Below are 15,102 nucleotides of genomic sequence, written 5' to 3' on the forward strand. Positions count from 1 at the left end.
TCAGAATATTATGACAAACTTGGGAAATGCAGCTGTTACTATTAGCTTACTGTAAGATGAAATAGTATGAAAAAAATGTTCTCTTTAAATAAACAGATATGCTGTTTTATAGTCAATGCAACAATGATGCTGGCCCATAAATATAGGAGAATTGTTAAAGTCTCTAGATGTGTAGGTAATGAGAGTAACTACATAAAACACAGACTATGGACAAATTTAGAAAAAAGATACCCATTTTATTTTTGTTCAAAACCTGTAAAAATCAAAGAGAGAAAAAATTGGTCCAGTGCTAGTTATGTCTACTTTCTGTCTATAAATGTAGAACTCTTGTCAGAAAAAGACCTCAATTTTTTTATATATATATATTGCAAATGAACACTCTTCTGCTTAGCTTGCGTAATTGACAAGTTTTTTTTTTTGTCAGAGTGTATATTTCTTTATGTAATATATTAATATGAATTAGCTCTTTCCACATGTGAGATCTTGGTGGGAATAAGTACATGTAATTTAACTTCAGGTATTCAAGAAGAAGCAAAATAATAACTTATGTCATGCTTGATTTCCACATTCACTCTGTCTCTGCTTGGATTTTACAGTAAAATGAGTAATGTGTTGTAAGAAAACAATCTTTATTGTACACAGTGTTCTGTGATTAAAAAGCTTTCCCTTTCATCTTTATATAATACATGTAAATTAATATTCTGTATAATATTTTCCAACTCATTTAATTGCCTCTCTATTGTGTCCACATGTATCGATAATAAAACAGGAAGAATGTCATTTGAACTGATTTTGATTTCTTAAATTATTTGAAAAGCATTCTAATGTATGTCCTATAGGGAATAAAATCATGCAAGTACAAGCTGCATTTTCTGCCCCCTACAGAAGTTGTTTATGCATTTAACTCTCTGTTCATTCCTTTTTCTCTGCTATAAGAGCAAAGATAAACCTTTATATTTTGCTCTTTTATGTTGAAGTATGCTTGAATAACTCTTGAGAAAAGTATTGACCAGTTTATTTCTATGATTATATTTCTTACAGTGTATCCTAAGCCTCACTAATTTTTTTTTAGTGCAGTCTTCAAGAGGACATGTCAAAAGTGCCTTGTTACTATTGCTGTTTGGACAATTTTAAACTAATGTTTTGGAAAACACTCCTGGAGAGAATACTTTTTTTTTATTTTTCCTTTTCTGCCAGCTGCAAACCAACTTTTTCAAGTTTTTCATTATTTTGAATATGAATCATGATTCAGCGTTAAATAAAACCAGTTGAGATTAAGTACTTTTGGTATCCCATTGTGTTAGATAACAACAAAAATATTTTATGCAGCTATATAAATTCCTTCTGGAAATTTAGGAAAGTCAAACTTTACCAGGAAAAGGTCAGGTTTTTCAGCATCACCAATGAATACACTTTTTGAAGAAGAAAAAATACATAAATTTATGATTAATACAGCAGTCGTTGAATAAAAGTCAGTAGTTGAGATGAAAGAATATGGTATCTCTGCAGTGATTCAGCTTTGCTAGTCATGTTAATTCAGATAATAATATATTAATGTTATAATTATATAATGCTTAGTGGTCTAGAAGAGCTCTTAGTATATGTTGTGGTAGTTGGCAAAGTAAAAAAAAAAAAAAAAAAGGATATTTTCAGTTACTTATCTGTGGTGGGTTGACCTTGGCTGGCTGTTAGACCCCACCCAGCCATGCTCTCACTCCCCTCCTCAACAGGATAGGGGGAGGAGATAAGATGAAAAAAAAGCTCATGGGTTGAGATACTGTCACAGGCAAAACAGACTCGACTTGGGGAAAATTAATTTATTGCCATTTAAAAATAGAGTAGGCTGGTGAGGAACAAAGACAAAAACTAAAACAGCTTTGCCCCTGCCCCTTTTTTCCCCAGACTCAACTAAAACAGCTTTGCCCCTGCCCCTTTTTTCCCCAGACTCAACTTCATTCCTTTATTCCCAACTCCTTTATCCCTCCCCTTCCAGCACATGGGGAACGGGGGGCTGCAGTCAGTTCATAACAGTTCCTCTCTGCTGCTCCTTCCTCCTCACGCTTTTCCCCTGCTCCAGCGTGGGCCCTTTTCGCGGGCTGCAGCTTCCTTCACGGCATATCCACCTTCTCCGGCTGGGGTCCTCCACTAGCTGCAGGGGAATCTCTGCTCTGGCACCTGGAGCGCCTTCTCCCCCTCCTTTTTCGCTGACCTGGTCTCTGCAGGATTGTTTCTCGCACTTCTCCCCCCCCCCCCCCCCCCCCCCCCCCCCCCCCCGCACACTACCGCACCATTTTTTAACCCTTTCTTAAATACGTTTTCACAGAGGCGCCACCAGCATCGCTGATTGGTCCAGTTTTGGACAGTGGTGGGTCTGTTGCAGAGCTGTCTGGCACGGGGGCAGCCCCTGGTGTCCTCTCACAGAGGCCACCCCTGCAGCCCCCCTGCTACCAAACCCCTGCCGTGTAAACCCAATACATTATCACAAAATAGCATTTTAACTTTGAACTCAAAGAGAAAAGGAAGATAGATTTTAATATAACATACAGGTGTGGAATTTTTTTGTGGCAGCTATTTTAAAGTAAATCTTATTTTGTGCAATTTTGAAGCTGATTTGCATTTTGCAATTTCTTCATTTGATATGTAAATTCAACATGAACTGACTAATTTGTCTAGTTCATTTCTTCTTTAGAATACTTGAGATTAAAAAAATAAATCCATATTTAAATTTTATAAAGACAAGAAGTTTGGTCACCTATAGTCTTAAATACACATTCTAAAAACTCCTACTTCAGTGTTTATTTAACTGGTCATTGTATTAATATTTTCAGTAGTGTTTTCAATTTTTAATATTAAAGGTTCATATTAGTCCATAAAATATGTCAAAATATGTGAGTTGTCTCTTTCTGGTCCAAACACTTTGGGAGCCAGTGATGTAACTTATGTATTTAGCTTTTTACTTTTTCAGAAGCAATTTTTTATTGTCTTGTACAGGATGAATAGATGGAGAAGATCAACAAAATAGATGCAAAAATGGCAAAAACTTTACCTAAATACACACTGAAATGAAAGCAATGTTTAAACTTTTGTTTTAGGGAAATCATGAGCTGCTTGTTTGTATTTTTTATAGTTATTTGGTTTTTAGAGTTTTTTTTCAGCAGATCATTGCCCTCATAAAGGTTTTAGTTTTAATAATTTTCTGTGGGATGTAGGGTTTTCTTGTTTTGTTTTGTTTTTTTACTTTGATGTCCAAGAATGGTTTATTTTTGGTGTGGATAATGTTTGTGGGGGGTTTTTTCTGCTAATTAGATGGTACAGTAATAAACCTTGTGATGCTTTGTTATTTTGGATTGGAATGGATTTTGACTAAATACAAAAACAAATGCTAAGATGTTTTGAGGATTGTGAATATGTTTGTGCAATGTTAAGCAAAGATAAGATAATGTGGTTGGAAAAGAAATTATTTTAAGCCAGTAGAATATAATCTCCTAGATTTATTGCAGTGTTGTATGTGTTTCCTGTGGTTGATTAATTAGTAATTAAATTAGCAGTATTAAAGGTAAAAAGTGTGCTAAAGATGTCATGGTGCCTTTCATCTTGTTTCTGTCACACTGGATTTGTGAGAATGAGAAACCTTATTTCTTATTAGAACTGAGTGTGATTTTTAACATAAACTGTGTCGTGGTTTAACCCCAGTCAGCAACTCAGCACCACGCAGCCGTTTCCCCCTCCCCCTCCCAGTGGGGTGAGGAGGAGGAAAAGAAAGAAAAAAAAAAAAAGTAGTAAAACTCGTGGGTTGAGATAAGAACAGTTTAATAACTAAAGTAAAATATAATACTAACAATAGTAATAATGAAATATAATAATAGTAATGAAAAGGAATACAACAAAAAAAGGAAGGGGGGGGGAAGAAAAAAAACCAGTGATGCACAATGCAATTGCTCACCACCCGCTGAAAAATGCCCAGTTAGTTCCCGAGCCGTGATCCACCCCTCCCAGCCAACTCCCCCCTGTTTATATACTGGGCATGATGTTCCATGGTATGGAATATCCCTTTGGCTAGTTCAGGTCAGCTGTCCTGGCTATGCTCCCTCCCAGCTTCTTGCACACCTGCTTGCTGGCAGAGCATGGGAAACTGAAAAGTCCTTGGCTTAAGATAAGCACTACTTAGCAACAACTAAAACATCAGAGTGTTATCAACATTATTCTCCCACTAAATCCAAAACACAGCACTGTACCAGCTACTAAAAAGAAAGTTAACTCTGTCCCAGCCGAAACCAGGACACCTGTAATTAACTTATTTTCTGTGCAAATATAACTTCCTATAATATCTTTTTATGACTATTTAAGAGGATGAACATACAAATCATAACAGGAATAACAGACTGACTAGCAATTTAGCAACTTAACAGAACAGTTAGAGTAGCTCGGTGGTTTCATTAAAAAGAGAAAACCTTAAAAAATGTAATACTTCCAGCTTTGAATATTTTAGCATAAGTTTGTTTATAAAAACCAAAAATTGATGTTCAGAATGTTTCAGGAACAAACTGACTTGCAGTGTTTAGATACTCTGTCATACTTTTTGGACATGAGATCTTTGTTAGCCTTGTATGAAAGTAGGACTTAATGGTCTATTTGCCTTAAGAGGACAGTGAATGCTGATCCTTTATACCAGGTTTTCCAGTGGCTGAATCGCATCCTTTTTTAGAATTTTACCCCTGTAGGTACATAAGGTTTCAGATACTACTGGTACCCTTTATTCTTCTTGCCCAAACTTTAAAGTTTACTTTAACATGACTGCAGAGAAGAGTCTCTCTTTCAAAACTTGTGACTCCTTTTATCCAATACCTCCTTGATTAGGTAGGCAGGTGATCAGATTTTCTTTTAACTTGCCTTCTCCATTTTATGGCCAATCTCCTGCTTAGCCTGTTCAGTCTTTAAAAACAAACAAACAAACCTGCTTTATTCTGATCAGCTGTCTGTTTCTCTGATCATCAGTGTTTAATGGCCCTCATTATAATGCACAGAAAGATGACAGGAAGTATTTTTGTATCTGGCACAAAACTTAGTTCATTATGTCATTGTAAAATACAGCATATAATAATCCATGTGCATGCAAATCAGAATTTGAAGCCTAACGTTTTCAGAGATCCCTGATACATGGCAAAATTCATAAGCTATATGTATGCACACATATACAGTGTATCTTTATATATGAGATTCCTCAAGTAGATGGTAGATGCATGCATTTAATGGAGATCCATTTTACTTTAAGGTACCAGAAACTTGAACAGTTTGCTGGGAATACTTACTGTGTCAAATAACAGGACTTTCCAATTTGTTTCCAAAGGAAGAGTGTTTTTAGCTTTGTCTTGCCTTTTCCCTTTTATCTTTGGAGAAAAGATTTTTAGTTGACATCACACACAGTAGAATGTTTCAGCAAGGCATACAGAAATAATGTTTTTTGAAGAATGATGTTAAGATGTTGTAATATGAAAATAAAGCATTCAAGACATAAGAGAAATATTTATGTTAAATTAGATATACTTGATCTGGAACTGCTATTATTGAATAGGCTACAGGTACTAAGCAAACTGTGGTGTAACTGAAATGTTTATATTTGAATCTTGAATTTAGTATGCTAGGTATTTCTGTGTGCATTCTGTTACACATTAGAATATTAGTGTTGTTTGAAAACTGTCACTGGAAATCTGATTTCCAGGTGTTCTGAGGTATCTGATATAATTTCTGCTAAGAAATCAAGTCAGATATAGCACAGTGGATTATAGTTTCTTGATGGACCAAAAACAATATAGTAAAATCTCCACAGTAATTGCAGACTTGGAGCTTAGGGATATTTCCGTACTATAGAGGGAACATGTCTGTGGCCCTGTCTCAAATTTAAGTGTTAACAATAGAAATTTTAGAACAAAGGGATAAAATAGATATAGTGAAATGTCAGAAGTAATATTCATCAAAGTGTTCTAAAGTAACTAGAGTATGAAATTAACTGTAATGTATAACCTGTTCCACCCTCTTCAGCAATTGGGAAAATCTAGGTATGACCCCTTTGGCTTTAAGAAAAAGCAGATTACACCCTAAGAAAGAGAATTCCTTTACTAGAGTAATCATGAGATTTGGATAATGAAAATCATAGCCACCCAAATGATTTCCCTTCTGTCAGCAGCCTCATCAGTTTGTCAGCCAGTCACATCTTGTTTGTTTGTGGATCATTAAGTTCCTCTGTGATAGGTTCCCTCCTTGCAGCAATTCAAGCAAATATGACTTGTTAGCCAATGCTTCTTTTCTATATAATCCCCACTATTTCAATTTATTGCTTGAGAGATGAGAAATCTTCTAACTCTTAGGTACCCCCATACCTGAACTTCTCCGACAAGTTTTCACTTGCTTCCTTGTATATTTTCCTTTATTTGTTATCTGTTAAACATAAGGGTAATATACTATCAAAATACAGAATTTAAACTGAATAAAGTTTAGCATTCACTTTCTTATTTTTGCCATTCCACCAAACAGATGTCTGTATTACCCAATTTATGCATATGTAATTTTCCTGCAAGAACTTTTACATATTTAAGTCCTTCTGGCTAAAACAACCACTTGTACTTGTTGGACAAAGGTAAAGCTCTAAACCAGAACACATAGCCTAATAATATCATTGTGTCGTGGTTTAACCCCAGCCAGCAACTAAGCACCACGCAGCCGCTTCCCCCTCCCAGTGGTGTGAGGAGGAGGAAAGAGGGGAAAAAAAAAAAGTAAAACTCATGGGTTGAGATAAGAACAGTTTAATAACTAAAGTAAAATATAATACTAACAATAGTAATAATGAAATATAATAATAGTAATGAAAAGGAATATAACAAAAAAGGAGGGGGAGAAAGGGAAAAAAACAAACAAACAAACAAACAGAAAAACCACCAGTGATGCACAATGCAATTGCTCACCACCCGCTGACTGATGCCCAGTTAGTTCCCGAGCCGCGATCCGCGCCGCCCGGCCAACTCCCCCCTGTTTATATACTGGGCATGACATTCCATGGTATGGAATACCCCTTTGGCTAGTTCAGGTCAGCTGCCCTGGCTCTGCTCCCTCCCAGCTTCTTGCACACCTGCTTGCTGGCAGAGCATGAGAAACTGAAAAGTCCTTGGCTTAAGATAAGCACTACTTAGCAACAACTAAAACATCGGAGTGTTATCAACATCATTCTCACACTAAATCCAAAACACAGCACTGTACCAGCTACTAAGAAGAAAATTAACTCTGTCCCAGCCGAAACCAGGACACATTGTTATCTAAACAGTGTTTCTATGGAAAATAAATAATGGAGAGTTTTACCTGTTGACTAAAAATAAAAAAGCATACACAGTTAAAAAAAAGAAGTGGAAAATTTAAAAAATAAAAGTTAAAACCTCAACTAATGAATTGTAGCAGAGAAAATTGAGAAATATGATCTGGTATGCTGATGTTTAGTACTTGCTGTTACCTCATATTCAGAGAGAGCAGTCCTTAGCTACCTGGACATCATTCAGTCATGTAATTTGGTAACATAGGAAAAGGTGATAGTATTTTTGCTTAGCTGTTAATATTGGCTCTTGAAGCAAGAGGACTCATAATGTAGTAAAGTATCCTGAACATGATCTTTGAAATAGCAGAATTGTCATGCAGAGAGGTGAGAAGATGACTTCTAAGAAGGAAGTGGGAAGAAAGGTTGGATGTTTGGGTTGTTTTTGTGTTTGTGTTTTTTCCCTGCATCACAGTGCTGTTCTCAGGAGAAAGGGGTCTGCTAGCTATTTCTAAATTTATCTGAGTTGACAGATCTTTCAGAAGCTTGAAATACTCCAAAGACCACTCTACATATCAACATTGCCCTTTTAGGCTTTTAAGCTAAGACTGCTGTCTGCAAATGCTATCTGACCTTACGTCAGATAATGTAGGAGCCCTTCAGGTTATTTGTTTGTCTGACTTTGCTGACAGGGCATATGTTACATATAGAGATGATTGCGCCCTGTGGCTAATGAGAATGCCCTTGAATGTACTTAAGCACAAGCGCAGCTGAGATTTTCTGAGTAGTGATTTTTATCATACCAGACTTGATCCTAAAGGCTGTGTCTGTTTCAACAGGTAGTGTGCAGTGTGGTGGGTTGACCTTGGCTAGTTGCTAGATGCCTACCCAGCTGCTCTTTTGCTCCCCCTCCTCAACAAGACGGGGAATAAAATAGGATGAAAAAGCTTGTGGGTCAAGATAACAACAGGGAGATCACTTACCAATTACTGTCACGGGCAAAACAGACTTGAAAAATTAATTCATTGCCAATTAAGAATAGAGTAGGCTGGTGAGTGTATTGGGTTTATGTGGCAAGGTTTTGGTAGCGAGGGGGCTACAGGGGTGGCTTCTGTGAGAAGATGCCAGAAGCTTCCCCCATGTCCGATAGAGCCAGTTCCAGCCGGCTCCAAGATGGACCCACTGCTGGCCAAAGCTGAGCCAGTTGGCAATGGTGGTAGCACCTCTGTGATAACATATTTAAGAAGGGTTAAAAAATGTTCTGCAACAGCAGCCGGAAGAGAGGAGTGAGAATATGTGAGAGAAAAAACTCTGCAGACACCAAGGCCAGTGAAGACCATGGTGAAGCAGGTTGTCCCCATGGAGGTCCACGGTGGAGCAGATATCCACCCTGCAGCCCGTTGGAAGGACCCAAGTTGGAGAAGTTTGTGAAGGACTGTATCCTGTGGGTGGGACCCCACGCTGGAGCAGGGGAAGAGTGTGAGGAAGAAGGAGCGGCAGAGACAACACGTAATGGACTGACCACAACCCCCTTTCCCTGTCCCCCTGCACCACTTCGGGGGAGGAGGTAGAAAAATCAGGAGTGAAGTTGAGCCTGGGAAGAAGGGAGGGGTGAGGGGGAACGTGTTTTAAGATTTGGGTTTATTTCTCATTATCCTACTCTGATTTAGATTGGCAATAAATTAAATTAATTTCCCCAAGTCGAGTCTGTTTTTCCCATGATGGTAATTGCTGAGTGTTCTGCCTGTCCTTATCTCGACCCATGAGCCTTTCATTATATTTTTCTCCCCCTGTCCAGTTGAGGAGGGGGAGTGATAGAGTGGCTTGGTGGGCACCTGGTGTTCAGCCAAGGTCAACCCACCACAGTGAGAAAAACAAAAAACTAAAACACCTTCCCCCCACCCCAGCCTTTTTCCCAGGCTCAGCTTCATTCCCGACTCCTCTGTTTCTCCCCCCACCACCACCAGTGGTGCAGGGGGGATGGGGAATGAGGGGTTGCAGTCAGTTCATAACAGTTCTCTGCTGCTCCTTCCTCCTCACACTTTTCCCTTGCTCCAGCATGGGTCTTCCCCATGGGCTGCAGTCCTTCAGGATAAACCTGCTCCAGTGTGGGCCCTCCGTGATTTGCAGTTCCTGTCAGGAGAGCCTCCTCTAGTGTAGTTCCTTCTCATGGGCTGCAGTTTCCTTCAGGGAATATCCACCTGTTCTGGCATGGGGTCCTCTGTGGGCTGCAGTGTGGATATCTGCTCTGGTGTGGTCCTCTCCACGGGCTGCAGAGACAATCTCTTCTCCGGTGCCTGGAGCACTTCCTCCCCCTCCTTTTTCACTGACTTTGGTGTTCTCAGGATTGTTTCTCACTTTTTTTCCCCCCCCCCTCGCTTCTCACACTCACACACTGCCTGTGCAGCATTTTACCCATTGTTAAATAGGTTTTCACAGAGGTGCCACCAGCTTCACTGGTTGGCTCAGCTTTGACCAGTGGAGCTGGCTGGAATCAGCCTTGTCCAGCACAGGGGCAGCCCCTGGTCTGTTCTCACAGAAGCTACCCCTGCAGCCTCCCTCTGCTACCAAAACCTTGCCATGTAAACCCAATACATTCTGTTGTGCAGCTGGCTGTAGATGAACAGATCTGTAGATGAGTTACATTGAGGACCCAGTATCCATATTATGTGTTTCAGCAGGGGTTTACTTTTGGTCTAGTTCCAGCCTGGTCCCATGGCGTGAATGCCCATTAATGGTCTGAGCGTAATTGCTCACTTGGTTTGATCTGAAAGGAGTTTAGTTTACACTCTGAAATCACTCATGTCATGGTTTAACCCCAGCTGGCAACTAAGCACCACGCAGCCGCTCGCTCACTCCCCCCACCCAGTGGGATGGAGGAAAGAATCGGAAAAACAAACCTCGTGGGTTGAGATAAAGACAGTTTAACAGGACAGAAAGGAAGGAAATAAAAATAATGATAATAATAATAAAATGACAATAATACTAAAAGAATTAGAATATACAAAACAAGTGATGCACAATGCAATTGCTCACCACTTGCTGACCCATGCCCAGTTAGTTCCTGAGCAGCGATCTGCCCCTCCTGGCCAACTCCCCACAGTTTATATACTGGGCATGACATCATATGGTATGGAATAGCTCTTTGGCCAGTTTGGGTCAGCTGTCCTGGCTGTGTCCCCTCCCAGCTTCTCGTGCCCCTCCAGCCTTCTTGCTGGCTGGCCATGAGAAGCTGAAAAATCCTTGACTTAGTATAAATATTACTTAGCAACAACTGAAAACATCAGTGTGTTATCAACATTATTTTCCTACTAAATCCAAAACACAGCACTATACCAGCTACTAGGAAGAAATTTAACTCTGTCCTAGCCGAAACCAGGACAACTCAAAAATCTGAACCAAAGTACAGTTAGTGGGGGCAGTTGTGAGACTGGCTTCAAACTGATCCAAACTAAAACACTAATGTAGGTGTACCCCTGCAGTACTCTATGAGTCAGGCAACATTGAAGTCAGGAAACTTGACCTCAGCTTGACCTTCAGAATTATTTCTGCAAAACAGTGTAGATGTAGTTAATGTATCTGCACTCCAGATTTCTTCTTCCTGGAGTACTAGCATGAAATTAAATAATGGGTGATTGCAGAGTGACTGTGCAGCTAGTGTTTGATTCTAGTGCTTGGAGATTATATTCTCAGAACCCTCTGGAGTTCTTTCCTCAAAGTCCTTTTACTTCTGTTTTGTACTAGTAACAACACTTTGAGTACAGAAAGGTTTGATATTATATCTGTTAAAAATGAATAATATCTTGACTTTGTGTAGATGCTGGTTTTGTTCTCTTTGAACAGAGCAAAATGCATTTAAAGTGTACCTTCTGTACAAGTTGCAAGAATTAATAACATTGATAGTAAGGCATGCTAGTTTCTTAAAAGAGCAAAACAGTGTTGTGGAGATTTTTATAATTGCCTAAAATTCATTAGATTTAAGGTCTGAACAGATGATGTACAATTCTAGGTGTAGAGTCTGTGTATGACAAGTATGGAACATCTCTCATTACTTAGAGTTTTTTCTTGATTACTGCTTCTAAAAATATTTTGTTGGCTATAATATGAAAAATCATATTTTAAATTATAATAAGGGCTTTTTGCCTTGTGGCCAGTCTTTTCAATTTATTTTTGCTATTGATGTATCTGTGTCGTGGTTTAACCCCAGCCAGCAACTAAGCACCACGCAGCCGCTTCCCCCTCCCTCTCCCAGTGGGATGGGGAGGAGGAGAAAAAAAAAAAAGGTAAAACTCGTGGGTTGAGATAAGAACAGTTTAATAACTAAAGTAAAATAAAATACACTACTAACTAAGAATAATAATAATAATAATAATTGTAATGAAAAGGAATATAACAAAAAAAAAAAAAGAAATAACACCCAAGAATAGACAAGTGATGCAATTGCTCACCACCCGCTGACCGATGCCTGAGCAGTGATCTGCCCCTCCTGGCCAACTCCCCCCTGTTTATATACTGGGCATGATGTTCTATGGTATGGAATATCCCTTTGGCTAGTTTGGGTCAGCTGCCCCGGATCTGCTCCCTCCCAGCTTCTTGTACACCTGCTTGCTGGCAGAGCATGGGATACTGAAAAATCCTTGACTTAAGATAAGTGCTACTTAGCAACAACTAAAACACCAGCATGTTATCAACATTATTCTCACACTAAATCCAAAACATAGTCCCATACCAGCTACTAAGAAGAAAATTAACTCTATCCCAGCCGAAACCAAGACAATCTGCTATTATGATATGGAAAAGGCATTCACTATAACTTGCATTTAATTTTTCACCTCAGTTTAGGCCACTGAGCATTAGGACCTGGGGGCTTACAGGCCCCTTTTAATCTAGTATTTATTATTTACTATGAATATTTTTATGCATTAGAAGTATTTTCCTTTAGCTGTATAATTTGATCATATGTAGTTTTGATAGCATGCAGGGATATTCTTAGCTTTGAAGCTTTGGCTACATGAAGGAGTACTAAATCTTTGCCTCTTAGGCATTATGGTAGTAGTAGTAAGCAGAATAATGTGACTCCATGAAGGAGCCCTAAATCTTTCCTCATAGGCATGATAGTAGTAGTAAGAAAAATATGACTCTCTGCTGGCTTACAGTGGTGATAAGGAAGAAAAAAAAAACAACCAAAAACCTACAACTAAAAAACCCTGGAGAGTGTTTCTTCTGATATCTTTGAGGTTCAAAAAATGCAGTATTCAAGGCTCTTTAGTAACTTTTAGTTATGTATCCAAATTTTATATTTACAAGACTAACTTTAGGAACACAGATTGAAGAAATTTGACTGTACTTTTTGCTTCCATTTCTCCATCTGTAAATTAGAGATGTGATATTCACTTTGAGAAGAACTTTTAAATAAGCTGATAAATTGTATTATCAGAGATGAATTATTCAGTATAGACTTTACGTTGTGACAGTGTTTGGGGAAATACTGTAGAATATATTTGATAGAAATTAAAGTTATGACACTTGATCACTGCTCACATTAAATATAGTTTACATCAGTGTCAGTAGCTGTTGCATAAATGTGTACTTGAGGGCAGGATAAGATGTATTTATCTTGGTTTATTATTGTAAGGATTTCTTAATTATGCTTAATTTCTTATAGGAGGTGCTGAAACAGCTACAAGGAAGTATTGAAGATGAGACAATGGCATCTTCTGGACAAATTGACTTAATGGAACGACTTAAAGGTAAATTTAGAATTATGCTTTAAGTAGGTTCATTTGTTTCTTAGTTGTTGTTGCTTTAGGATAAAATTTTTCAACTCAGCTGCATCTTCTTTCCAGTGCTCACTTTGGAATTTAGGCATAATCTCAGTGTCTGTTATTTTTTGCCAATTATTTTAAGACACATTTTCAAAAAAGAATGTGTTCTTATGTTGCTTTTGTGCTTTTGCTACTGTTACCCTAAGGCTTCATATGAATTGCATTTGATATATCTTACACTTTATTCACTTCTTCATGAAAAAAGTGTTTTTAAGTGTTTAAATTAGTGGTGGATTAGTTCCACCAATTTTCTGAACTCATTTACATGCCCTGCCCTTTCCCTGTCACATTACTAGAACTGTATCTGTCATGCTGAAAATTGATGCCCCCTTCCCTAGAGCATGTGGTGGAACGTGTACCCATCCTGTTATATGGGATGTGCAGAGAAAGCCCAGATCAGTGACTCCCTGCATACATCTGTTATCCCTATCACAGAACCAGAAATATTGTAGAGGATGTCTACATTTAGGCCCCTATGGTGGAAACACTTATCATTTACATGATGGTGGAGCATCTGTGGGATCCCTGAGAAAGAGGCTATTAGGAAGTGGGACACGAGCAATTCATATGATATTTATGCCATACTCTGCCCATTTTTTAAGGCAGGCAGGCATACTGGTGTCGTGATACTGTTCTGGTTGGCAGGATTGTAGTTTGGGCATCTCCTCATTTAGAGGATTAGTATTCTCTAACTGTACCATTAAGATTGGTTTTGTTCACATTATGTTCTGTGTATCCTAAAGCAAAATGTTTTAACTGTTTCCATCAAAAAAGTCACAGATTTGTTCATGAAGTATGAAATTAAGATAGAAATGATCTTTTAGATTTGTGCTGCTCAATTTCAGCTCTGAAAATGTTTGCTCTTTATTATCCAGAACTGAACTTGGAAAGTAGTAACTTCCCTGGAGTGAAGTTAAGGCCAAAGGTGTCCATGCATTCATATGGGAGCTGGGAAGGGTCTGTGTCAAGCCCTTCAGGAGAGTGCAGTCCTGTTCCCATAGGATCGTTTCCAAGAAGAGGATTTATGAATGGAAGCAGAGAAAGCACTGGTTATTTAGAAGAGCTAGAAAGAGAGAGGTAAACTTCTTCATTTATTCATTCAGTATGCATTGACTTCTAATTTTAACATGAAAATTTACTAACATATCTAATATTTAGCTATCACACATATGATTTTGATCAGTGGTATACTTATCCTACCAGGGAAGGAAACCATCAGAAATCCTAAAACACATAATATAGCTTCTGCATATATGTATTTCATTGTTACTGTTTGTTTGCTGAAGGTTATTTTATTTTGATCAGCAGATTTTCAGCACCTTAAATATTTTTTGGAGGTGGGGGGTGGAGCATCCCAAACACCTCCATATCTCCTCACCACTATTGATAAGTGCTGAAACTGTAGCAATGTGATGGTGCAGTCTTTCTCTTGTTTGCAAATGGTTATAGCTACCATAGGTGGTTGACTGGTTACTTAATATTAGGAGTCGTTTACCTAGTGATTCTTTTCTCTTAACAAAAATGACTGTTAAACAAAGGCATCTTGAAGATGTCATCCCCATATGATGTTTTTCCTGTTGGCAAAACCATAGACTTTTTTTTCTTGTAAAGTAATATGAAGAACATACATCTAGGACATATTGCAAAGTTGTCCCACAATATCAATCAATTGTGAAGGAAACGCAAAGTAAGAGACATGCAGCTGTTTCCATTGAAGGCTTCTTTATATCCTAAAATGAATCTGAAATCCCAGATGTTTTCAGAGGCCTCTCTGCAAGACAGGGGTTTCTAAAGATTTGGGCATTGAAAGCTACTTGATGGATGGGATGTGTGGTGGGTTGAACTTGACTGGCCACCAGGTGCCCACCCAGCCGCTTTCTCACTCCCTCTCATCAACAGGACGGGGAGAAAATACGATGAAAAAGCTCATGGGTCAAGATAAGGACAGGGAGATCACTCACCCATTATCGTCACGGACAA

The 15,102-nt window shown here is 38.6% G+C and overlaps 1 protein-coding gene across 1 annotated transcript in view; it reads left to right on the forward strand.

Moving 5' to 3' along the window:
• Positions 1–15,102, forward strand: part of LOC127028538 (adenomatous polyposis coli protein-like) — a 30,997-nt gene that overhangs the window by 12,096 nt on the left and 3,799 nt on the right. The window contains exons 3-4 of the mRNA XM_050914299.1: positions 12,963–13,047; positions 13,998–14,199. Coding sequence (XP_050770256.1) covers positions 12,963–13,047; positions 13,998–14,199 — 287 coding nt within the window. The remainder of the gene's footprint in view (positions 1–12,962; positions 13,048–13,997; positions 14,200–15,102) is intronic.

Source organism: Gymnogyps californianus, unplaced genomic scaffold (genome assembly GCF_018139145.2).
Source record: "Gymnogyps californianus isolate 813 unplaced genomic scaffold, ASM1813914v2 HiC_scaffold_34, whole genome shotgun sequence".
Taxonomy (NCBI): domain Eukaryota; kingdom Metazoa; phylum Chordata; class Aves; order Accipitriformes; family Cathartidae; genus Gymnogyps; species Gymnogyps californianus.